The sequence below is a fragment of the Gavia stellata genome, chromosome 14, assembly GCF_030936135.1.
Source record: "Gavia stellata isolate bGavSte3 chromosome 14, bGavSte3.hap2, whole genome shotgun sequence".
Classification (NCBI taxonomy): domain Eukaryota; kingdom Metazoa; phylum Chordata; class Aves; order Gaviiformes; family Gaviidae; genus Gavia; species Gavia stellata.
The window spans coordinates 12329973-12354122 of NC_082607.1; the positions used below are offsets into that span (position 1 = coordinate 12329973).

Consider the following 24150-nt stretch of genomic DNA (forward strand, 5'->3'; position numbering starts at 1 on the left):
TGTTTTTCTCTTTAAAGTCATGGCAAGTCCTTTGAACTGCTCAACACAATGGCAAGAACTGTGAATGAGGCTAAACATACCTCTCCCAGGGCTGACGGTACAACAAACCACTTCAGCTTCGTTCTCATGGTTACCAGGAGCTTAGCGAAGCCTTTGATGTGTCATTAGAGCCCCTGTCGTTACCTGCGTTGTGCTGCAGGATGAGCGAGAGTCTCAGTCTAATTTCTGGGACGCAAATGTAATAATCCCTTGGTGTATGTGTGGTACAAAAACATGACAGCACCCTGCACAGCAGAACCGACTTTGTTTATGCCAGGGATATTGCTTGAATTTTGTCCTGATTTCTCCTCTAGGAAATTCATTAATAACCACAGTCAGGCAGAATAGTGTTTACAGTTTAGGCTGTGTGAGAATCTAGGTTAGGTTTAATTGCTGGGGTTTGAGCTGGAAAGCCAAATTGCTTCTAGGATCCTTGTGCTGGATCTGAAAGCACGAATTCACTTTGCATCCTCCCCCAGCCCCTGGAGATTTCAGCCCATGATGGCAGAAATGCAGCGAGATAAGGTGATCTCTGAAGATTTCTCCCTCCTGGGACAGCTCCCTTACAAAAGTCTGCCTGCACAAAACCAAGCCTGGAAAATAGATCATTTCTGCCTTTGAATCCACTCTGGAATCTGTAATGCAGGGAAAAGCAGGCTGTGCAAATCTCACCTTGTCTATTCGTCTGCTTGCATGTTTAGCAGTCTAGCTTTGGTCTGCTTGGGTCCATTTATGCTGTTGTCTAGGAGCAGCCCTGATGTGGGATACAGTCAAATAGCTTGCCAGCTGGTGCTGGGATGTCACAGATGCTGCTCTTGCAGAAAGGAGAATGATGGTTGCACCTCCATCGTGTGGAAGGGTTCTGCAAGCTCCAGCCTGCAGCTCTCACAAGTTGCCCGGGGGTTAAAAAAACCAGGCAGTAAAGACAACCCAAAGCCTTTGCTGGGAGAGACACTGCAAAGCTCTGTGATTTCAAAAAGCAGCCTGGGAAGCTCAAACCCCTGAGCATGCCGTAGTAGGTACAAGACTTGTTATCCGGCGTTCAACAGCTCTGATAGGACTACATGTGCCTTGCGTGCCTTTGTACTCAGCTTTCCCTCCTGTTCTGCCTCTGCCTCACCCAGGGATTCACCAATCCTTCTTCCCAAGTGCTCGTGCACTGCCACTAAGGACTTGACATTGTCTTTAGCAATACAGGTTCTTGAGGCAAAGTCTTTGGGCATGCAGCTGAATGTGTCAGCCTGGCAGTTAAAACATCTTTAAGTGCGTAACTTGAGCACATATTGTCTGGGAACCACTCTGACAATAACCACAAAGCCTCAACATGCCACTCTGACAGTCCCTGTGAAAAGCAGGAGAGCTCTTTAAAGCCTGGATTCACAAAGTTGAATCCCATCAGCACAGCACTAAGCTTTCACTATTTTCATATGCTTCAAGGCCAGGAAGAACCAGAACGTTATCTGTCTACCCCACACAATTCGAGCCAGAGGGTACATCCAGAGATTGCTGCAGCAGCTGAGTTTTTGCCTGTACCTTATGTAAATCCACGCATGATTCCCAGTTTGTTGCACTCAGGTTTGACACCAGAGCTTTGAGGCCCTAGCTGGGCTTTTGTGAACTACTTGGATCTTGTAGGAGCTCCACAAACAAGACTGCAGAGGCAGGGCTACATAATAAAACTGCGTTGCCCATGCCCTCTAAGGCAGCTGGAGTAGCAGGGAAGAGGCAGAGGGATCAGTAATCCTGTCCCTTCCTCAGCAGCCCGAAGGAGGGGAATAGAGAAATGCAATTTTGTGCTGCAGTCGCAAAGGCCGTCCTGTCACCCAGGTGCCAAGGCCTGAGTCAGTGATCAGATGTTTGCACCATGATGTTGCACCGATTCGCAAGGAGGCTGTGCCGTGAATAAAGGAAATCTCTGGACGCTCAGCTACAGCTGGTGTGCGACTCCTTGAAGCTCAGGTCAGTGATAAAGAGGCTCTCTCCAGGAGCTATAAATATTGTCACACAGGTGTAAGTTTGCTGGATGCATGTGTCAGAGTTGCTGTTCCACCAGAGCAACTTCATCTATAAATGTAAGCCTTGACTAAGAGAAGTTGGCTTTCACAGCAGGATAAATAGCAAGAGACGTGCCTCTAATTGCGGATCAGCAGAGCTGATCCCTCAAGGATATTGGCTGGTACAAGGTAAAGGAGTAGGATATGTCTCAGGAGTCAAACTGCCTGGCAATGTACCACTCCAGACTGAGCCCGCAAGGGATCACCTGGGCAGTCCTGCCAGTCCAGGGAAAACCTGGTGGAGGCCCAAACTTGCTCCCTAGTCAGCAGGACAGAGCGTGCCTCTTTGGGATTTGCACTTTGCTGGATGTCAGCTGTGTGGGGCTGAGATTGGCTTCATGGTCCTGCTCCTTCCTTTGAGAAGGACACATGTGCATGCCCCTGGGTGTGGCGGAGAAAAGCAAATGTGCCACTTGGCACATGAGTCTCCTCCAGCCCTTTCCTGGGAGGAGGTTTCAAAGCACCTAATAAGGGAGGGTGATACCATCATCATCATTTTACAGGGGAATTGAGGTGTCAGTGCCTACGAGTGGCAGAGCCAGGTAGGACTTGGTCTCTGAGCCTCAGCCTGATGCACAGTCCTGGACCATGCAGTCTGTGCCCTTGCATCTTCCTTTCTGAGCCCCCACTCAAAAGACCCTGTGTGGCCCTGAGCAGGCATTTCCTTCAGCAGCAGAGAGGATGCCAATCATCAGAGGCACCAGGACAGACATCTCATCCTGGATGTGTTGAACTGCAAACCCAGAGAAGCCCTGCTTCACCCCTGACACACTGTCCTGTGCAGTGGGCAGTGCCTTCCAGACGGCCACCTGGCCAGCCCTGACCACATCTCCAGCGTCAGGGTGATCCGATACTGCCCGGGGCCCCACCAGGATAGCTTCACACACACCTGCACAGCAGCAATCCGTGCTGGGTAAGGAAAAGATCTCCATGCACTACAGCTCCTGGTACTGTGCCATATAACATGTGACAAGAGGCCTGATATCCAACCCTCAACCTTTGGGTATCTCTGAGTGGGGTCTTTAGCACTTACAAAGCCTTAGAGGTACATTTAAGAGGGCCAGGAGCAGATGCAAAGGGAGGTCCAGGCTCTCCTTCATCCCCCCGCTTCTTTGGGAGACAGCTAAACTAAAGGATGTGTTGAATTTATTTTAAAAATCCCATGACTCCATTTCCTTCAAGAAGCTCATTCCCAAGAGCCTCGTGATGCTGCCATCCTGGCACCTGCCCAGCCCTAAACTGAAAAGTAAATCCAATACATTCACAGTCACACAAAACTTGCCGAAGCTAATGGCTGTTTGCTGAATAAAGAAGTGAAATGATATAAGAGCCCTAAAATTGAGTCCTTTTTTTGCTGTCTTATGCCAGTAGCTCCTATAATACTTTACAGTCAGACAAGGATACAAATGGGGGGAGTGTTAGTCATCCACAAGCAGGTCAGAGAGCCGGGAGCAGAACCGAGCCCTTAAGTCAAGTTGGGCTTCTCCCTTCATTTACCCCATCTGCCTCAGTAACGTGAGATCACTGATGTGTGGAGACCTAAACCCCCAGGGCACTGGCAGGATTAGCTCATATTTGAGAATGGCTGCACAAAAGCAGAGCATTGTTTATCAATGTAGGCTGTAAAACTTGCTGACGCTATGTAGATTCACAGCCAGCTTAACTATGAAAAGATGAAATTCTGTCTGGTCCTCAAAAAATGGAGGTAAAAGTGCAGCATCTCAGCACACAGAATCCACAAGGAAGCCTGTTATTAGTTAGGATCGGCTTGAAGATGGAGGCAGAGAAAATAATTTTGGAAAGCAAAGATTTACACCTTTCCAAAACCAACTCAATACCTTTCTTGGGCATCTATGAGTAGCTTGTTGTTTCATTTATAAGCCCGTTTACCTCGGACAGCAAATTAGTACATCAGCCCCAGGTGGCAAACGTTATTTACGTGGATGAATAGCTTACAAGCATACAGGAATATCTGAATAGTTCCAGAACAAATATACAATTAACCCAAAGGTGTTTCTCTTCATGCTCTCCACCTGTTGCAGCATAGTGATAAATGTATGTACAAGGGCTGTTCTTGAGAAATCCAGAGAAGATGACTGCTCAAGCATTGTTCCCCAACAGCAACTCACATTTTAGAAGGAAGGACCCACTTGCTGGAGCTCACAGTGGAGTTGCACAGGCTGTATCATTGCCTGCGGTCTCATGCTGCAGGGCTACCTCATGTTCGGGACTCCCACTGAGAGCTCAGCTGGGGACAACATCGGCTGGGTTAAACTAAGAACTTCCAATGGCCTCTCCAAACCTGGCAACTCCAAGGCACAGTTTTGGTGAATTTTTTTCCTAGTGATCTGCATTGATGACACAGATTTGGATTTTTGATTCCATGAAACAGGAAAAAAACCCCCATTGTTCTCACAAGCAAGTTTGGGCTCATCAGATGTTTCAAACTGCTCTGGTGTGACATGCTGAAAAAATTTAGGTCTGTTCTCAAGCTGCTGGAGAATAACAAATTCTCCCATCCTAATGTTCCCCTACCAATACTGGAAACCTGACTTCATATACCATCAGAGGTCAGGAACAAAAATAAGTCAGGTGGTGCACCAACTCCATAAACTATAGATCCCAACACCTCTACCTCATCACATAAAAGAAAAAAATCAACATGAATGATGAGAAAAAAGCTACCTGTAAAAACGTGCTTAAGTTGAGGATCAGTGATGCTACATGGGTAGGAAACAAGGATAGCAGGGAAAGCAGCAGGGTAAGACTCAAGTGTGCTAACAGAGTCAGTGGAATTCTGCACAAACCCTGCTGTAATGTACGGTGAGGTCCCATCCTTGCCTGCATGTGTATAGGGACCTGGAAGATCCTGGCCCAGGCGACACGAACTTACCTCATGGTGTACAGGAGGGTGCCATTGTCCACCAGGCGCAGGAGCTTGTTGGGAGTTGTCATGTTATGGGCAACAGATTTCTTCCCATTGTGGAAGAAGGTATCAGGAGTCCAGATCTTACTGGCCAGCAGATTGTTCAGGGGAAGTATTTTCATGGGACCATCAAACTTCAGCCTTTCATCTCTCCAGGATTGCCGGAAAAAGACATCAATAGTGTATTCCTTTGTGGAGAAAGGGGAGAAAAAAAAAGTCTTGTTTTACTGAGCTCTTCATTGCAAACAAGTCGCTTTAATAAATGGTAAATATCTTCAGTCATTGAGCATACTGTGTTTTGGCACACCCTGGTTGACATGAAGCATGACACAACAAGAAGTAGGGATTAACGGCAGTGGAGAAATCTGTGGAGGATAGAGGGCATTTACCACATTTTGCATAACAACTTACATATGATGCCAAAATTTGCGTTTCAGTGTTTCTGACCACTGCAGACAAGCTGCAATACAGCCTACAGTGGCCAGTAGCCAGTCCTGGGGTAGCCCTGCTGCACCACCACCTTTATCCAGATGTTTCAGGGGAGGGAGCCATTGTGTGCAGCTACACTGGAATTTGAAAAGGCAGAAATAAAGTTCCTGGAGATGGAATTTGGCCAGGATACTGGTAATTATACCCCCGCTTTTAAAAAAAATAAAGAAATAAGGTTTCATGACATTATCTTAATGTTATTTTGCTCCCCAGGCCACTTCTAGAAAAGCATTGAAACAGGGTCCTCACAAACTTGCGTTACAAGATACTGTGACTTTATTTTTTTTTTCTTCTTGTTCCTATTTTTTCCCTTTTTTTCTTTTCTTTTTGTTTTCTTTTTTCTTCTTTCAGCTAGTGTAGAAACCCATTTCCTAGGCCAAATTCCAGTTGGGGCAATTAGAAGTCATCTCTTCCAAACCTTGCAGCCAGGGCCAGGTCCTCGCTCCATTAAGTGCAGCCTCAGAAACCACTTGACCCAGCAGCAAAGGCGCTACGGCTTCACGGCCACCCCAAGGCAAAATTAAATTAATCTGCCCGGTGCCTGGCATAAGGGACTGCTGTTCCCTGTGACCTGAGCCACCCCGTGTCCTCTGAGGGTCCATGTCACTTGAGGGAAAGTCTTCAGCCCGTCAGCATGAGCTGCACCACTGCTCAGCTGTACGACACACACCTCCTCTTGCTAATGAAGGATCTCATTAGCTCACGAGGCTTTCAGAGAGAAACAGGGGCTTTGGAAAATCTGTCTGTCCCAGCTGTTCTTCCCCTGACGTTGCAGATTCATAGTCTGTCTTTACGGGTTCCTGGAGGCTGCAGGACCAACTAAACTCATCATGGTGAGTGATTTCTTTCCTGCAGCTCTTCTCAGCAGCATTTAAAAGCTGCTGCGCATCCATTTCCTATAGGTCATAGAAATTCCTACAGGTTTTGCAGCAGATGGCAGTTGAATGAAAGCATCTCGGTAAAATTCATCCCTGCTCCCTGGCCACAGAGCCACTCCTGCTCAAATGTGAAGTTGCTGGAGCCTGCCTAGGAGAAGAAAAGAGAAGATCCTATGTTCCCACAGGCTCTGCCCTGTACAAGATATTCTCCCCCTTCATGGAAATGATCTTCCCTTTGTGGTTTTAAGCTCAGTAAGGGGATAAAATCAAAGGAATGAACCTGTGTGCAGTCCCAGGAGGTAGGTTTGAGAAAAGTCCTTATCAGGACAAGAGCTATCTTATTCAGAACTCCCTGTTCCTATTAAAAAAACAAACAAACAAACAAACAAACAAAACTTCTATAACTACTTCCCAGGCCCTGTTTTTCTTCTTTTATGATAAGGATACATTCCTGAAAAAAAGACAAATCATGTTCAGATTCTTCCCCTCTTTTCTACACTTCTTTCCATGACAGCATCATTCCCAAGTCACCCCTTCCAAGGAGCACACTTAGTTTTATGTTATGCTTTTCACTGCCTTATAGAAGTGACCAAAAACATCAAGACTGAGTCTGTTTCCAGAGTCCATCCACCAAAGCATAAAACTCCCTTGAACTTCTTTTTTTTTTAAATTCCCTGGGGACTGAGGCAAAGCTGCTAGAGCTCACTACCGAAGATTCAGGCATATGCCAGGTCCTATCGGGCTCTACTTTCCAAACCAAACTGAAAAAGAGATTAGAAGTCCCTTGGAGCATCTCAGGGAAAAGGTTTACACATCCTCCTCCACGCTTTGTAACAAGCTGCTCTCCTCCACTTTCCACAGCAGCTTTACTTGCCTCTCCTCCATCATCATAATTACAGTCTCTGTCTGCATCAAGATGCGAAGGAGCAGCTTTCCATCACGATGAGCAATGGCTGTGGTAGGAACAGGAGCGAGATCACCAGGCAGATGCGAGCGGGGAAGGAGGGACTTTCCCATTCCTGAGATGAAAGGAACCACCACAGAAGAGCAGGCTCTCCCCACGATTCCCGAGGAGACGGGGTTTCTCTCTCTCATGTTTCTGAGTGCATTTCGCACCAGAACAGCACACTAAACCACATTCACTATGCATTTGTAAAATACATGGAACTAAAGCATGCAAAGGGGAAATAATTTATTATTCTTTAACTGTTTTCCTAATTTTAAATTCATTTTGTGAAATCACATTGCAGAGAATACCTGCCTCTTTTCAATACCTCGTATTTCTTCTTCACAGTTCATTATACATGCTCCCTTAATCAAATATGCTCCACCTTGGAAGTAATTATCAGATACTCCCCAAGGGCTACGATTGCTGAATATATTACGGATCTCCGCTGTGGTAGGAAAGAAAGTGAGATAGAGTGAGAACACAGATGAGATTAATACTCTTGGCTACGCTGACATCAAGTTAACCCTGGAGGGAGTGGTCTTTCCAAAGCAACATGGGGTTGCGTGATGGGGCTAGCACTGCAATGAAACACGGACATTTTATTCTCCCCCAACTCCTCTGCTTGCTAGCACGGACTGTCAGTGGGGCAGCTGAAGAGATGTTCATGCCCATGTGAGCACAGAAAATGAAACCCTCCCAGCTCCGGAGGGGCCATGAGAGCTGCAGGACGTTGTTCCTGCCTGACCCAGCTGGTGAGAGCTGCCTGCTCCCTCTCCCGAAGTGGGCTCCCTTCAAGGCCAGGACTGCCCACCACTGGCCTGGGCTATGCCAGCACCAGGTCATCTCTGGGACTGGATGTGCAGGAAGGTCTGAGTCCTGAATGCATGACTGTCCTCATGTGGCACCCTTGAAATGTTGAGCACCCACCAACAGCTAACTTTTCTCTGTGTGCCTGGGTGCATTTGGAATACGAGCTGCAAGAAACGCTGTTGAGAAAGCTCACTATTAATTTTGCTCCACAGTCCTGTTTTAATTAGAAGACAAACTGTTGTGGGAATACAAGCCTAAATTCAGACCTCAGGCCTTTTCATTAATAATTTTCCCTGAACATGTCAAAATATTGCAATCAGTTCACTCCTTCTTTTTTTTCTCTTTTGCCTCCCTTCTGGTTCAAGCACTAAGGACAGTTTGATGGTGAACCGTTCTCTTCTGGCACTGCCACCAAAACAGGCCAGATTCTGGCATCCTCCCCTCTTCCCAGGGAGTACCCTCCTTCCTCCACTCACGGTCAGGTCAACAAAAGCTGGCTACAGTGAAGGTGTTTGTCAAGGCACGTAATAGGTGTAGCATGCTACGTACAGGTCTTGGTCCCATGGGCAGACGTCCCCATTTCTTTAGGTTGCACTTGCAGGAAAGAAAAAGATCCTAAAGCCTGCAGCGTGCTTGAGCGGTGCAAAGGCATTGACCCTCTGAGGTTGCATTTGCCATTATCAATTGGTTTCTAAAAGCCCAAATGCACCTGAGAAACAATCCCTGTTTACCACCCACGCTGAGCTCCCCCTGGCCTTCGAGAAGATGAGGAAACACATTCGTGCCCGGGGAGGCAGCTGGGATGCTTGCTCGTGTTCTTGTCATTTAGGAAAATCCTGCTTTTGCCCAGATTGTCCAGGGACGAGGGTGGGACACGTCCGCTGCAGCTGCAGGAGAAGCCATCCCGCCCAGTGAGGTGACCAGCCAGTGGCACCTACCATATCTGTGTCCGAGACAGGGCCGAAACTCGTCACGTAAATGTCTGTCTTGACCTCAGTTACGCTGTCTGGGACAAAAAAAAAGGGAAAAAAGCCATTAGAGAACTGAATTTGCTTGTACAGGGAAGGGTTTGGGTTTTGTTACGTGGTGGTTTTTCCTGCCAGGCACCTCCCTGGCGAGCCCTCAGCAAGCCGGCATCGTGCTCTTTGCTGTGCCCTGAACAATGGCCAATTTTATCACTCATAATTGGGCAAATTCATCTCTGATGTAGCTCTGCTGCTTTCCACACTTACACCGAGGATGAATATGTCCCACACAGCCAGAAAATGTGTATTTACAAAATGTATGCGGCTACACGATACATAATGTGGTACAGATCCACATGTTTTCAATACAGAGGTAAGCCCTGATGCTTTGAAACTCCTTCTAATCTGAAATCCCTTTGTGTCTCCCAGCCTGATAAAGAGCCTAGCAACGTTCCACTAGTTTTAGGAAACCCTGCATTTGTTACAGCTTCAGGCTTATCTGTATGTAAAAAGAATCAATATTCTGATTGCCTTTTACTGCCATCGTGTTTGCTGTTCTCCTAAGTGCCTTGCCCCTGGCGAGCAGCTACTCTTGCAAAGCTGCTGCTCACCTGCATCACACACTTCCCTGTACCCCAGGCTGCGCTGTCCTCGTGGATGCTGAACAGCAGCCTCACTGCCCCAGCAAAACCCACAGAGCCCCAGTTCCTGCCACAGCCACCAGCAGGTATTATTCACAGAATCACAGAATCACTACAGTTGGAAAAGACCTGTAAGATCATCAAGTCCAACCATCAACTATCACCACCATGCCCACTAAACCATGTCCCACAATGCCACGTCCACACGTTCCTTGAACACCTCCAGTGATGGTGACTCCACCACTTCCCTGGGAAGCTTATTCCAGTGTTTCACCACTCTCTCAGTAAAGAAATTTTTCCTAATATCCAGCCTGAACCTCCCTGTGCCAAACAGCACATACAGCTCTCATTCTTGACTTCATGATGATTTCGGTGTGTTTCCTAATTGAAATCTCTGCTGCTGTTCCATTTTGCAGGGAAATCAAGGCATAATGATTTGCCAGATTCATGGTCCTATGCTCTGCCCACTGGGTTGTACTGAAAAAATTATGAATGAGGTGCCTGGAGTTTATCATTACATTACCATAAATCCTCACCATTTTAGGGATAGATCATGCCATTGTGCTTCTTTTGTGTGGCATTAGCTGGCTCAGAGCTGCTTTCCCAAAGAAAGAACCAATTTAGAGCCCCAAAGCAGAGTTCACATTTTATTCATAGTACCCCATTGTGGCCATCGCAGCAGGCTTGCAAGTAGCGTGGATGGCCCATTGCTCAATTTGGTTATAGAAATCCTTCCATCCCCTGACAGTTATTTTGCAGTACTATGAAGCTTAGTTTTGTGCTTCAAAGTTTTGTATCCAAAAATAAGATAATGCATTCTGGCAGGGTTTTCTCCTTAATGGCTAAAATATACGTATACATGTCTTTAGCTATTATGGCTGGAAAGCTTCTGACGCAGCCTGTGGCTGATATTATTGTGCTATATAAGTAACCCTTGATCTCATCTTGATGCGATAAAAAGAAGGTTAAAGAGAAATATGTATGCAGTACACTTTCTGAAACACCCAGAAGCCAACAAGACAGCATCCTGAACAAAATGAGTTACTTCTGTAAGACATAAACACTGCGGGTATTTTCTCTGTCTCCCTACAAAGTAGTTCCCAAATGAGATACACAGTAGAGAATAACATTTAGTGAAGCAAGGCTCTTTCCGTTAATGCATATGGTGAGGGAAAGCTAATTATGTTTTAGAGAAAACACAAACTCTCCCCTCTTCTCCTTCCTTCTTGGCATTTGGTTTGCGCAAGATAAATAATTTACAGCCAGGGTTATCAGATCAGGATCCATGGCTGCCCATGGCCAGTGAAGCCAGTCCTTGTGAGGTGCAGAATGAATTGTCCCCTGAACCATGATAGAACCCATGCTTTACAATGTGATCCTCAGGGTCCAAGCACGAGTGAAGGGATTCAAGAAGTGATGAGGAAGTAAAAAGGCAGAACTAGTTTTGAACACCTTTTGACACGATTGTGCTATCTTTACATGAGCCTTTATGTCTTTATCAAGCTGTAACCTGGCTGTCACAGAGCTCCAGAGACCCCTTCCTGCCCCTTCAATCCACTGGCAAATCCAATCAAAAATAATGGCATTAATAAATGCCATTACTTTATTAATATTAATAATTTATTAATATTAATAATTAATTACAGCCCAGGTCAGAAGAGGATTCCCCATTCCCAGACTGCAGACATACCCACCGGGCCAGGCCATGTGAACCCACCGAACTCGGTGGGACCCCTTTGCAATTGCAAGGCAGTGCCCGGTGCAGGGATGAGCTGGGGGGGCTGGCTCGGTCGCTGGCTTACTGATATTCCCCAGCACTTAGAAAAATGGGCTCCCTACACCTTTCATGGCAAAAGCCAGACTGAACTTTCCCTGTTAATATGTGCTTCTAAGGGCAGGATTTGGCTGGGATTCGGTGGGATTTCTGAAATTAAATCATTGCTACGCAAGCAGGGATTTCCACAGAGCTGGGAAATCCAGAGATAAGTAAAACACCAGCAGAACAGAGCGAGCTCCAACCTCAGAGATTCGCTTCCTTCGTGATCCTACAGCTCAAGAGCATCCGCACTGCTTGCAGCCCTGCCTGAGCTCATTGGCTCTGCGATGGTGAGACCTCCAGAGAAACCAGGAGCTACTCAGCCAGCCTCCCCGTTCCTTACCCTCACACCTACCCACCCTGAGCCTGAACAGGAAGAAACTGCTTCTGCTTTCGCAGCAAAAGAAAGCTGAGAGAGGAGCATCTCCTTCCTCTGCTCAGAGACACGGCAGGGAAATCCTTATCTCCTTCTCAATCCACAGACACGCTCACACTGCAGCTTGGCTGTCTTGCCCAGTTCTCACCAAAGATTTAATAATTAAGGACTGTACTGTAGAGGGTTAGGCACTTTCCCTAGACCTGTTTCAGAACATTAAATGGCATTTTTCCTTTCCTAGCATCATCCTTCCCTGTGACTGTAACTCAAAGTTTTTTTGCATGCACAAGTGAGTTGAGCCTTCAAGCCTCCTGGGGTGGCAGGCAGATGCTGCCAGTCCTGTTTTATAGTTGGTGAAACAAAAAATGAGAGACTTGGTTCAGGTAGGAAGCCAGAGCAGAGCAAGCTCCGGAGCCCAGCTCCAGCTGCCCTAGGGAATGGCGTGGGCTGGTGCATTGGTGCCCAGCGGAGGGCTTGGTATTGCTCTCAGCACGTGCACAAGCACCCTCCGACCACGCTACTGAGCCTTATTGTGCCCCAAGCTCCTGCCACATGTGGACTAGGAAAGCAAAAAAAGACTCTGAAGCAGTCACGAAACTGGAAGAGCAAGAGATTTTTTTAGGTTCAGCGTTTGAACATGGGCAGAATTTAGAGACCCAAGTGGCACGCCATGTTCCCAAGCCATTTGTTTGAGGCTGGTTCCCTCGTCTGAGGGCTTTTCTCATTTATAGGGTCAGCTTATTCCCAAGCTTCAGCACAACTGTGTGTCTAAAACCATCTGGAGCAAGTGTGTGAGCAGGAACAAGGTGCTGCAGGTCGATCAGAGCTGCCCCTTCTCCCACAGGGTACAAAGCCCTTCCCTGCCTGCCAGGCAACGCTACCTTGCTCCTGCCTGCAGAAATCCCCCACAGCTGGGCAGATCTGCAATGCAAATGTAAAACAAAAGCTGTAACATCTCTTCCCACAGTGTTACCATGGCATTCCCTACACCTGCCTGCTCTTTAAAAGCTACCCCTCTCCTTCTCCAAGAATGTGCTACGCCAGATCTAGCTGCTTGTGCAGGCGATAAACAACCCTATTAGCTCTGTGTGGAGGGCCAGATCCTGCTGACCCGAGCCCCACTCCAGCAGGGTCGGTTGCTTCACTTGTGCATGAAGAAGGTGTAAAGCAGCAGCGGCTGCTGCTGAGGTGCTTCAGGGTTTCTATTTCACCCACCTTCCCCTGTGGCCCCCTCCAAGTCCCCATGTCCTATCTTCCTGGCCCTGGCTCAAGGCAGACATACCCCCCTTCCCGCAATCTCCCTTTTAGGTACTCCTGACTCCCTGGGCCTGTGAGGAGATAGCTATTATTTACAAAATGACGGAGTGCTATTTTTACTTGCTTCTTGGAAGCACTAGGAGCAGTAGCAGAGCTGGAATACAAATTAGACTGCCTTGCTGCCTCTCCCCGCACTGGCTATAGGTTGTAGGGCTGCCTCTACAAGTGATTATGGGAGGCGGGGGGCACGGGGAGGCTGAGGAGGCTCTTATTAAACATCCCGCTGCACTCATCAAGTGTTGTTTATTTAAGAATCTCAGCTGTAATATAATTGACTCGGCCAGTTGTGTTTCCGCTCTTGAGGTTTGTGGATGGGCTGAACACAGTCACGTTTCCCAGGCGGGGGTTCCCAGAGGCTATGCCACAAGCTAGCAGAAATGATGTGCCTGCATCCAAGCGCTGGAGGCTCCCAAACGATGTGCACTGTTAAAACAGGGGTGAAGCCACTGCGGCTTCGTGCAGGGGATTCCTGGCTGCTGCACTGACGTCAGGGAGGCTGCACAGCCTTATCTCAGAGATAAGCTGGATGAGTGAGAGGATGGGGACCTCCTCGAGGCTGTGCTCCTCTTGGCAGTGCTCCAGCTCTGCCCCAGGGCTGTGCTGGGACCTAAGGGAGCTCAGAAGTGACAAGCCCGTCTGTACTGGTGTTTCTGTGCATGATGGCGTGGCTGAGACTAGAAAGGAGGACGGTGCTGTTCAGGCTTTTCCGCACCCAGGGGTACAAACCCTCAATCTGCCCTAGGCCCAGCTCCTGGAGGTAGATGTTTCTGCACTGGGCTCCCTATGAACGGCTCTGGACTCCAGCCAGCCCAATATACCATCTCCATCCATGGTCACAACCTAAAAAGTGCAGTAACAAGCTAATAATGCCCCTTAACACCCTTCTAGACTGCAACTGCATTTAGCCTCAGCTCAAGAGTTTCTCAACTTGATGAGGTCCCCTTATTCAGTGATCCTCTTCCAAGGACCTGTCCAGTGTCCCCTCAAATACACAAAATCTTTTGGGAAGGACTCCCACCAGCCTGCAGTGAGCGCAGTGTCACCATGAAGAGAGAGCGGATGCTGTGTAGCTCTTTCCCACATCATGTAAGCCAAAGCGAGCACATTGGACAGGATGGTGCTTTACAGATAACCCAGCATCCCCGGGAAGGGGAACACAAGGAATTGGTTTGTACTACCAACTTCCATCTCATGCCTTCTTCCAAATCCTTCCCGTGTTAATTAATAAACAGCAGAAGGTAATTTTTGCAGCTGCACACAGAAGCTTTTTGGGTGTTTCATTCTTTGTTTTCTCAGCCTCTCACTAGGGAGATTTAATTTTTTTTCCAATTTTAGCCTCTGAAACAAAAGAGGCTTCCATGACCTTTGCTACAAGCCCTGTGAACCTGCTGGAGCTGAGCCGCACCACAACCTAGGGCAGCACTTGCCTTCGGAGGCAGCACACTGCAGCCCCCAGCCAGAAACTCCAGCCTCGGGTCCCTCCTCTCACTCTGACTGCTTCAGTCCCATCGCACCAGGGCTGCTGCCTTTGCCAGTTGCCACCCTGGTTTTTCAGATGGCCTTTTAACTTGTTGTGCTGGCTTTTTTGGGGAAGTAGGAGCTGAGTTGTGTCTCCTTTCAGTAAGAAGAAAGGCACTGAAGAAGGAAGGGCACATCTCTGGATTCTGTGGCATGGGGTACCCTCTCTGTGACTTTGCCCTTGGGACTGCCATGTCAGTACTGGGAGAGGACAGGGAGGTACAAGCAGAGAGGTAGGTGCCTGAGGGGAGAGGGTAACCTTGCCTCTCCCCACAACCTCCCTTGCAAGAGCTGCAGAAATGGAGACATGACATCTTCTACATCACCAACCACACACAAGAAACTCCTGATGTAGCCTTCACTGCTGCTCTCCTGCTACAGGGCCAGCAAGACTCTCCTACATACATTAGAGATGCTTTTCTTGCATTTTTTGCTAGGGAGTTCAGGAACAGCAGCACAGAGGGAACATTTCAGTGAACATCACTGAAGTGCTGTTAATGCCTCCTGGGCTTGTCCAGTCCAGCCAGGGGATAAAGCTGACTTCAAGAACATAGTCTGATGGAGCTCCTGCCACCGAAAGGCCACAAAGCAGCACAAGCTATTGCTAATGTCAGGACCACAAACATCCCTACTGCTCCTGGGATGCTTTCACACTAAGTATCCTGGGAGCAGAGGCTGTGCACGGGTCAGGAGGGGAAGAGTGGAGAACAGAGACAGCAAAAAACCGAGAAGGTACTGGCATTTTCTCCAGCATCTGCAAAAGGGAGAGCAGAGCTGGAGTACAGAGAGATCTGGACAGCTCTCAGCACCTTCCCTTCGCTCTCCTCAATTGGTTTTGACTTGGGGATCTTAGACAACACATAGAGAGGTCACAGTCAACCTCTTTGAACTCCCAGTCCCAAAGTCAAAATACATATTTTCAGATGTTGCTTAGCTGTTTTAGTGCCTCAGCGTCCTTGAATACAAAATTACTTGTTCAGAAGCAAAAGCCAAGTCTCATATTGCAGACATTCACCCAGGTTTGACAAGTTCAGCCTGGGCATCTTTCCCAGAAGTGGACAACAGTGTGCACATATTCTTCTTAGAAGAAGAATAACCCAGAACATACATAGGGTGTCTCAGTCCTGTCAGCCTTCCTGTCAGCAAAGGCTTTTGGTAGCACACCACACATCTCACAGAAGTCAATTCCGAACAGCAGCGATCACGGCCAAGAGTGTCATCAGGAGGGCTGGCAGCTGGCCCAATCCTTTGCAGGCCAGACAGAGCTAACAACCACATCAGGTTTAATTCCCCAAACTACCTAAAACACCAACACGTCTCCAGGAAAACTCACTCTGGCAGAAGCATCAAGACACAACAGAGACCCCGTTAGCTCCATTTTGTCTATGGGGGAGGGTAAGCCCAGAGGTAGGTCAGCCCACCCCGACCTGACACCCTCTGATGGCATCTGCCTCTCTCTAGTGAATGTAGAGATGAGGATGACCAGGGTCCCATGGATGAAGTCTGGCCTTAGCCTCATGCTCCCACCTGTGACAACTGGTTAAAGACGACGGGATGCTCATCCACTGCAAAATGGGGTCAGCCAAGGACTGAGCACTGAGAAATTTGTACTCTGCAGAATGAACCACACAGCAAGGAAAGAAACAATATAAATGTCTGAAACAAATGTCTTATCTCAGCAAATGCAGGGGTGAGTAAAAGCCTGCAGGGGATTGCCAGTGAGACCTTCGGATCAGATCCGTATCTAGCTCTGCCTATGTGTCATGAACTATTTGTCTAATGCAGTTTTGCTCGGCTATTTGCTTGCTTACAGAAGTGGTCGCCCTGTCTCACTCGTACAGCTGAAATAACTCAGTCTGTAACAGATCTGACCCCTGCAGTTAGACTCCCAGTGACTTCTACAGAGTTATGATCAAAAAGGCATCACATTTATATAGGAAACAAGGCTATCTGCTGCTCTCCATGAAAGCATCAAGCCTGTCCCTCCCATCCTGGGGTGCCGAGGCATCTTTTCACAGGGGTTGGCTTATCACCCACCGCTGCTGCTTGAATCCCCTGGGACTGCCAGCGTTTACTGTACAGCCAGTTCCCAAGGAGCTGCTCTGTGAGCCGCGGTGATGAATCACTACCTTCTCTCTGGTGTGATGGCACATCAGTGTCTACAATTGCATGTCCTCCAGCCAGACCAGAGAGAAGCCATCAAATCTGTAAACACAGATATGCATGGGCTATCACTTCCAGCTGTGCTCTCTCTCCTTTCTCCCTGCAACTTGGATATTCCAGCATAAGGGGAGCAAGAAGTTCAAAAGAATTTCAGGGGCTCTCTCAAGAGACAGCCAACAACGAAACCACTCACACATGATGAGAGAGATCAGCGTGGTCCGCAATTACATGTGCTTAATTTTTCAGCCCAGATGAAATGAGATCATGCATGTGAAATCCCTCAAAGAGACAGCCTGCTGCCCTGGCTCTCTTTCTTAGCAGGGCCAGGGGAGAGCTGATGCAATGAAGAGGTTTATTCCCTGTCTCACACAGCATACCGCATACGCAGCTTTCTAACATGGCTGCATCCAGTGTCCTCTTCAGGAATAAGATGCAGGACCATGAAGTGACCCAGTTACCACTTGAGCTTGTCTAGGATTTATGGCACACCGTAATGCTTAGATGGATGTCTCATTCCCAGGCGACCCCTGGGGCACAAGCCACCTGGGGCACAAACTCCTTAGGTTATGTAGGGAAGATCAGCTCTGTTGCTGGAAGAGAAATCCCTAAGCAGACTCCAAATGCGCTATACATAGGCTCGTGGCTCTGACCCAGGTCTGAGCTCTCTCCATGCCTATGCAACACGTTGGCTATGGAGTTTGGATCAAGGCATAACTACTGCTGAAAGCAGAGGAGTTAGGCACACCTTGTTCCTCCTTGCTTCCAAGTGGGCAGGAAGCCGGTGTCACAGCACAGTGCTGAGAGGCACACATCTGTTTGTCCCTTTTGGGTGAGAAACTGCACTCCCTCCCTAGCACTTCCATGTGAGTAACAGCACAGCGTAGCCCAGTTTTCTGGTCTGAACTCCCTGCACAGAGCATGTTACACTGTCCCTTTGTCTCAACACGCGATGGATAAGGGGGCTCTAGGCATACCTGGTGTGGTAGGTAAGTCTACATGTTGCTGTAGAAGGTGCTATAGGGATTTCACACCCTCCCATGGTGGAGAAAGGCATTTTCTCACATTTACCAAGAGTGGAGGATGCAGGTTAGAGCTCTATCCAGCAGAACAGCCTAGAAGAGATGCTGCTCTACCAGTAGCAGAGCTAAAAAACCCTGCTTTCCTGCATATCAGCTTTTCTGCCTTTTTTTCTGATGCCTAACACCAGTTGATCCCATCCAGTAACCTCTCGCTACTTTGGGTCTTTTTCCACGCAGCTGCATAATTCCACAAATCTTGCAGGGACTTAAAATCTCTGCAGTATCTACCTTTCTGCCAGGTTTTGTTCAGATCAGCCAACAGGCTCAAAAGCTTTTAGAAGACAAAAGGCAGAAAGAACGATGTGATAACCCTTACTCCATTAGGAGCCCAGGAAAAAAAACTACCGCAAGACTCAACAGAACTACGCATTTGGCTCATGTAGTTTAATTTAGCTTTCCCTCATTGCCCTGTGCAGGCATGCACACACATGTATTCTTATTACTGCATTAAGTGACATAAAATACATATCCAGAGGTTAGAATCAGGATGTGATGCAAGTTACTGATAAACATAAAGTCCAGGTGGAATAGAAGAGTCAGATAGAAGAGAGAGTCAGAAGCAGCAACTGCTAGAGGATGTGCAGTCATGGAGGCTTTACATACACCCCTCATTCTCACACATACAGACTACAAACAGAGACTACAAATTAGTTGAGCTATTTTTGCTACAGACAGAAAAGACGGAATGAACAAAGCTACTGTAGTTACTATTTTAAGGACTTAGGACACCCTCAGATGCTACGAAGACAGAGGAGGAATATGTATGTATGAGCATGCTTTTAGAGATTCTACAGTGCTTTGAGACCCTGTGGTAATGGAAGAGAGATGCTGCATAAACGTGTTTGTTACATATCATAAATACAATGAGAAAATGTGTGAATGTAAATTAGCATGCATAATTTAACATATTCAGTATTAAAGTCTGTCCTTGATGGCTAAGCCAGAGGCGCTCGGGGAAGGGAATCCCTGTCGGTCCCCCTGGACAGGGGAAGAGCATTCAGACAACGCTGTGTTGCCAGCTGGTACGCGTGGCTGTGGCCCTAACGAAACCAAAGCCAGGAGAATTTTGCTGACCACAGTCCTGCAGGATGCCTTTATGGCTGTATGCACCAGAGGGAGCAAGGAGATGAGGGCAAAAAAGCCAGACTGGTACTTCAGCATTAGGCAAACCTCTCCATGTTACCAGCAAAACACCTGTGTTCTGTTTTGGGCCTGCCTTCCTGACCTGATCTTCAGTTAACTTCCCTCTTTAGGGGTCAATGGCGATGTTCTCGTCGACCACATCAAGGGATCTTGGTGAACAGCACCCTCAGAGAAAGACTGCAGCAGATCCCGTGCCCTAGTACTGTGGCTGAAGTTGCACATACACAGGAGAGATAAGGCACCAGAACAAAGCAGCTACTGGGCTGCTGCCTTCGCTGTGTCCCTTCACGCGCGTGTAACTCAGCTGGGAGAGTCAGTCATTAGACCAGGCTTCTCCAGCACCTGTGTGGACACCGTGCACCTCTGAAGCTTCTCCTCCAGAGAAGGTTGCAGACAGGCCCCAGCAGGTTATCACTTACTCCCTTTTCCTAAAGACACTGAACCTTTTGTTAACTCATTTTCAGCAAGTCTTTAACAGAAATCATCACCTCCCAACAGGTCACTCACATACTTGAAGAGGAGCTGCAAAAACTTCAGATTAGTGCCAGTAAAATCCTAAGTATTTGTAAGGCAGTTGTAATTCATCCCAGATCCAGGCAGATCCCTAGGAAAAAGATAAGCACAAGGGTGCAATACAAATCTGCTATTTCTAACCTGGTAACCATTGATATGTAGAAGACAACTGGAAAGACTGGAAAGCCAGAAAGCAAGTAGGGAAACAGCAAGAAAAATCAAATGAGGGACACACTGCATTGCATTAATTTTATGTCGTTCCAGAGGGAGAAAGAATAAACAAGATGTCTCAATCAAGTGCGTGGGGTCTGCAGGCTGAGCTCTGAGCTCCAACCCCACCATTGGTGCTAATCTGCACTATGGCACTGAGCATGTAATGCAGTTCTGTGCCTCAGTTTCCCCATCTGCCTTCTAACCTCAGCACTGCCTTCCCATGCCTCTGGCTATATCTTGTTCCCCATTGCTCTGCAGGCTGAGGATCGCCAGGCCGCATGATGGACTGTAGTGTGCAAAAAAGAAAAAAAAAGGAAAAGAAAGTGGCTCCTGGGGCTTGCTGTATAGCTCAGAAGAAGAGTCGGTTTAATTCTCAAGCCTGTCCCCTGAGGCCAACGCCAGGTACTGAGACAAAGAGACAAGAAAACCATAGCAGGGAGCAACACAGTAATTTGCACTCTGGTTCCCTTATCTCCTCCATTAGCTCCTGGCTGGCAAGTCCTTCAGCGGGAGAACTTAATCAGCTCCTGCAATGGTCTGCCTCCAGTGAGGCTCCTGGCATCCTTCACCACCCCCCCAGGGCAACGCAGACAAATGCTTTCCCTTCCGTATGCTCCCCAACCCAGTCTTTGCCTCTGTGACTGCTGAGCTGGGTGCAGAGCCAAGGTCTCCACTGAGCTGTCTCTCCCCCATCATGCACGGGTCACTGGGCTGTATGCTCACTGCTCATTTAGTTTGCAGCCATGCCAATACATCGTACAAATAAATTTATTTAATTCACACTGCTTTGCCCTGGTCAATTTAGCATCTCCTCTGATGCTGGAGTCCTGTCACACAGCACGGCAAGCTCTCCTCGCCGCCTAGGCTCACCTAGCTCCCCATGTTACCTCTGTGCATGCTGCTGCCAACACACCAAGAAATGCATTAGACGGCACGGACTGCGAGTCCGCCTCTGCCACACGGAAATAACTGCTCCTGTGTTTGCTGTCCCAGACTTGCAAGGATAAACAGAGAGTCTCTGAAGCACAAGATAAATCCCCGGACGTGCACCGTGCCCCTCCATCACATCCTCTCTCGCCTGGCTTCCACATGCCTCCCAGGAAATGGCCAGCAAATGGGGCTGGCAAACCCCGGGAGCAGGGGGGTGATCCACACGCGGCGAGACAGGCTTATTTGTGCACTCGGGCTGTTGTTTTATCCCCAAGTGAGCTAAACCCTTTTAGAGGAAATTCCATTAGGGCTCTAAATCTTCCCCTCCCTAGCACTGTTCAGACACCAGCATTGTCTGTCCCGCGGACAGGAAGGCTTTTTGTCACAGTTACTCACAAAAATTCGGCAACAAATACCGAATTCTCAGTTCTCCCCGCTACATTAATTACGATATGCTGCATAATACTCCGATACTCCCATTGGAGACAAGCAGAGGGCAGATGCCTCCAGATGTAATTTTTAATTTTCTTTGCTGGGGATAATGTTTTCTTGTTTTAGCTACATGCATTCAAAGCGTTCCAGTTCCCATGGCAACTCTCTGCTTCCACTGGAGATGCCATTTTTCATGCCATCCCTTCAGAGTTAGACATCTCCTAGCAGAAGTTTTGAAGAAATGTCTCTCTTAAATATATATTTATTAGAGACAGTGCCTGCGAGTGTGCTTTATTGACACGTTTCTTAGGCGACTCACAGCCTACAGAGGAGAAAGCTGTCTCCAGAAATATGCTGGCTGCCAATCTGCCTTTTCTCAGCTTCTGTTTTCAGCCAGAACTCTCCCCTCCTTTTCTGCCACATACATATTAGCCAGCACCTGCCTCCTTTTTTTTATTCCTTTTCTGTTCCCATCACTCTACCCATGCCCAGTCTTGGCCCCGCTCCCCAGTAAGGCAAGCGCAGCAGGGAAGTGCCCAACCAGTTCGGCACATGCTGGAAGTATCTGCATCTGTTCACTGCCTGCTGGTACAGGTGCTGCCTGGGGACCCCTTCTTCTCCTGCAGGCAAAGCGCCATCACGGGCCGCATTATACATTTGTGTGCAGAGAAAAGCCCAAAGTACTGCAAAGTAGAGACAACTACAAGAGCCTCTCAGCCTCAGACTGTTGAGATCAGGAGCATCTGCACTGTCTGCCCCCGGCTGCTCTCCTTGTGCCATCTGGCCATGGCCTGCTGGGCACCATGTGCCCTCCGGGAAGGGGTGAGCACATCAGAACACTGATCCCGCTCCCCAGCACAGGAGCATGCACATGGGGCTCCCACACTGGCTGGGGGAAGAATTCATGCCCCAGGTCTTTGTTATCTGGTGCACTCAGGCACCCCTGTTGCAGTGGTTCACAGCACTGTGGCACCTCTCTGGGCTCCATGAGTGTGGAGCCAAGGGATGCTGAGATGGACCCGCCTCCCTGCCTAACACACTGCCTTCTCTGCCGCACTGAGGCACGCCACCTGATTCCACTCCTGCGCAGTCCTCCCCTAACCATCACACCCGAAAAACCTACACCTCTGGCTCAGAAACCCCCTGCAGAGAAATTGAGATGCAACGTTCCTCCCACAGCAGCTTCCAAAGATTTTTCACAAGACCCCCAGGAGAGTTTCTATTTCAGGCTGTGCAGGCAGCCCCCAGCCCAGCTGCCCTCCAGGGGCAGGGAGGCCCCCTCACCCCACAGGGATTTCCAGGCTCCCCAGCTCAGTGCAGCCCCGGGTGCCACCGCACCTGTGACCCTCACTTCCACCGTGCTCAGCATCTCCCACCCGAGCTCCCAACAGCTCATCGGAAAGAGGCGGCACCAGACCTGGCAGAGGTCCCGGCGGGAAATCGCGCTAGAGCTCTCTAATAGAGCTGTAGCATTACAGCTTCAAATTGCCTTCCTTCAGGAGACAAATCCAAGCAAGTAAATTGGTAGGAGCTGAGCGGATCCAGAGGCTGACGGAGCTAATCCCAGGCGTGTTTCAATGCAAAGGCCCAGGGAGCCTCACTCAAACCCAACATGATTGCTGAAGCTCGCTGCTGTGCTTAATTCTCAGGTGCAGCCTGCTCGGAGGGGTGTGAAAAGCAGAGGAAAAGGCAGAGCACTGGGAGCAAAAGCCACACACCTGCTTCAAGGTCAGGGCATTGGCCCTCACAAAACCATGCACCAGCCAAACAGCAGCAAAACAGCAGCTCCTGTTCACTCTATCATGGAAAGCACATGGATAAACACCACTGTTGTCCCTCAGAGAAGTTTAGAAACATTTTCTTAGCGAAGCCTCCAGCAGGGACACACGGGCTCAGGGGACACTTCTTGCTGACTCCAGACTTCACATTAATTGTACCGTCCCACCAGCCATTAATCAAACGTCTTCCACTGGCATTTTTATTGAAAATCAATTTAATAAAGTAGGTGGGAGTCCACATGCTTCCATAACATCAGATAAATATTCATGGAGGCTTGTGCTGCTTTAGCTAAATGAGTTTTTTAAATTTAACTGGTGCAATTTCCTTGTTCCTTAATATATAGCTTGGCTTGCCCTTGTTCAGGAATTGAGATGAGGTGGGACTCAGCCCTGTGCTGGCTCACTCTCAGGCACACCACAGAACAATCCTTTGCTATAAAGCCAACACCTTTTGGCAAGGATGTTTTCACCCGTAATTGGTAATAACAGGTCTGCTGGGGTCAGCGTCACCTGGTGCAAATCCCCAGAGCCAAGGCTGGATTCAGAAGGGCCATTTGGAGTTGAAAACTCATTTCCAACCACTAAGAGCGTGGCCATCATTTTTACCTCTGCGGGTGCGCCGTTTGATTTCTGCTTTTCCCTCCCTGTTTAAGCAGCTATTGTGCTCCAACAGCAAAAGCTAACAAAAGCCATCATAAAACGCATTCCCCTGATGCTTATGGAAGGGGGTTAAAAGGCTTCCAGCTACCAAAATATACAATGCCCCAGTGAAAGAACCGAAACACACCCACACAAAGCTTCAAAATTTGTGGGGCACACGAGTCCTAGGAAAAGGGATGAGCACCAAGCTCACGCTGAGACAACCTCCATCTGCAGCCCTGGCCGTGAGCATCTGCCCTGGCAAGGGCAGGTTAACCCCTTGCTCCCCAAGGAGGCTGCGGAGCAGGCGTGACTGAGGCTCCTTACTGCAGTCCTCCTTCTCGAAGGCAGTTATTAGAGTCCAGACAGAAGAAAGAAAAGACCTGACACATTGATCAAATTTAGTAGAAAGGCAGGATTCAGACAGTCCTTATCAGTGAGAGATTCTACAGCTTATAATAGCTTCTTTGTTAACTGGAGCA

General features: G+C 48.3%; 1 protein-coding gene across 1 annotated transcript in view; it reads right to left on the reverse strand.

Annotated features, from left to right (window-relative positions):
• GABRA3 (gamma-aminobutyric acid type A receptor subunit alpha3) overlaps positions 1–24150 on the reverse strand; it is a 70318-nt gene that overhangs the window by 21415 nt on the left and 24753 nt on the right. The window contains exons 4-5 of the mRNA XM_059824644.1: positions 9084–9151; positions 4987–5207 (exon numbers count right to left, since the gene is read on the reverse strand). Coding sequence (XP_059680627.1) covers positions 4987–5207; positions 9084–9151 — 289 coding nt within the window. The remainder of the gene's footprint in view (positions 1–4986; positions 5208–9083; positions 9152–24150) is intronic.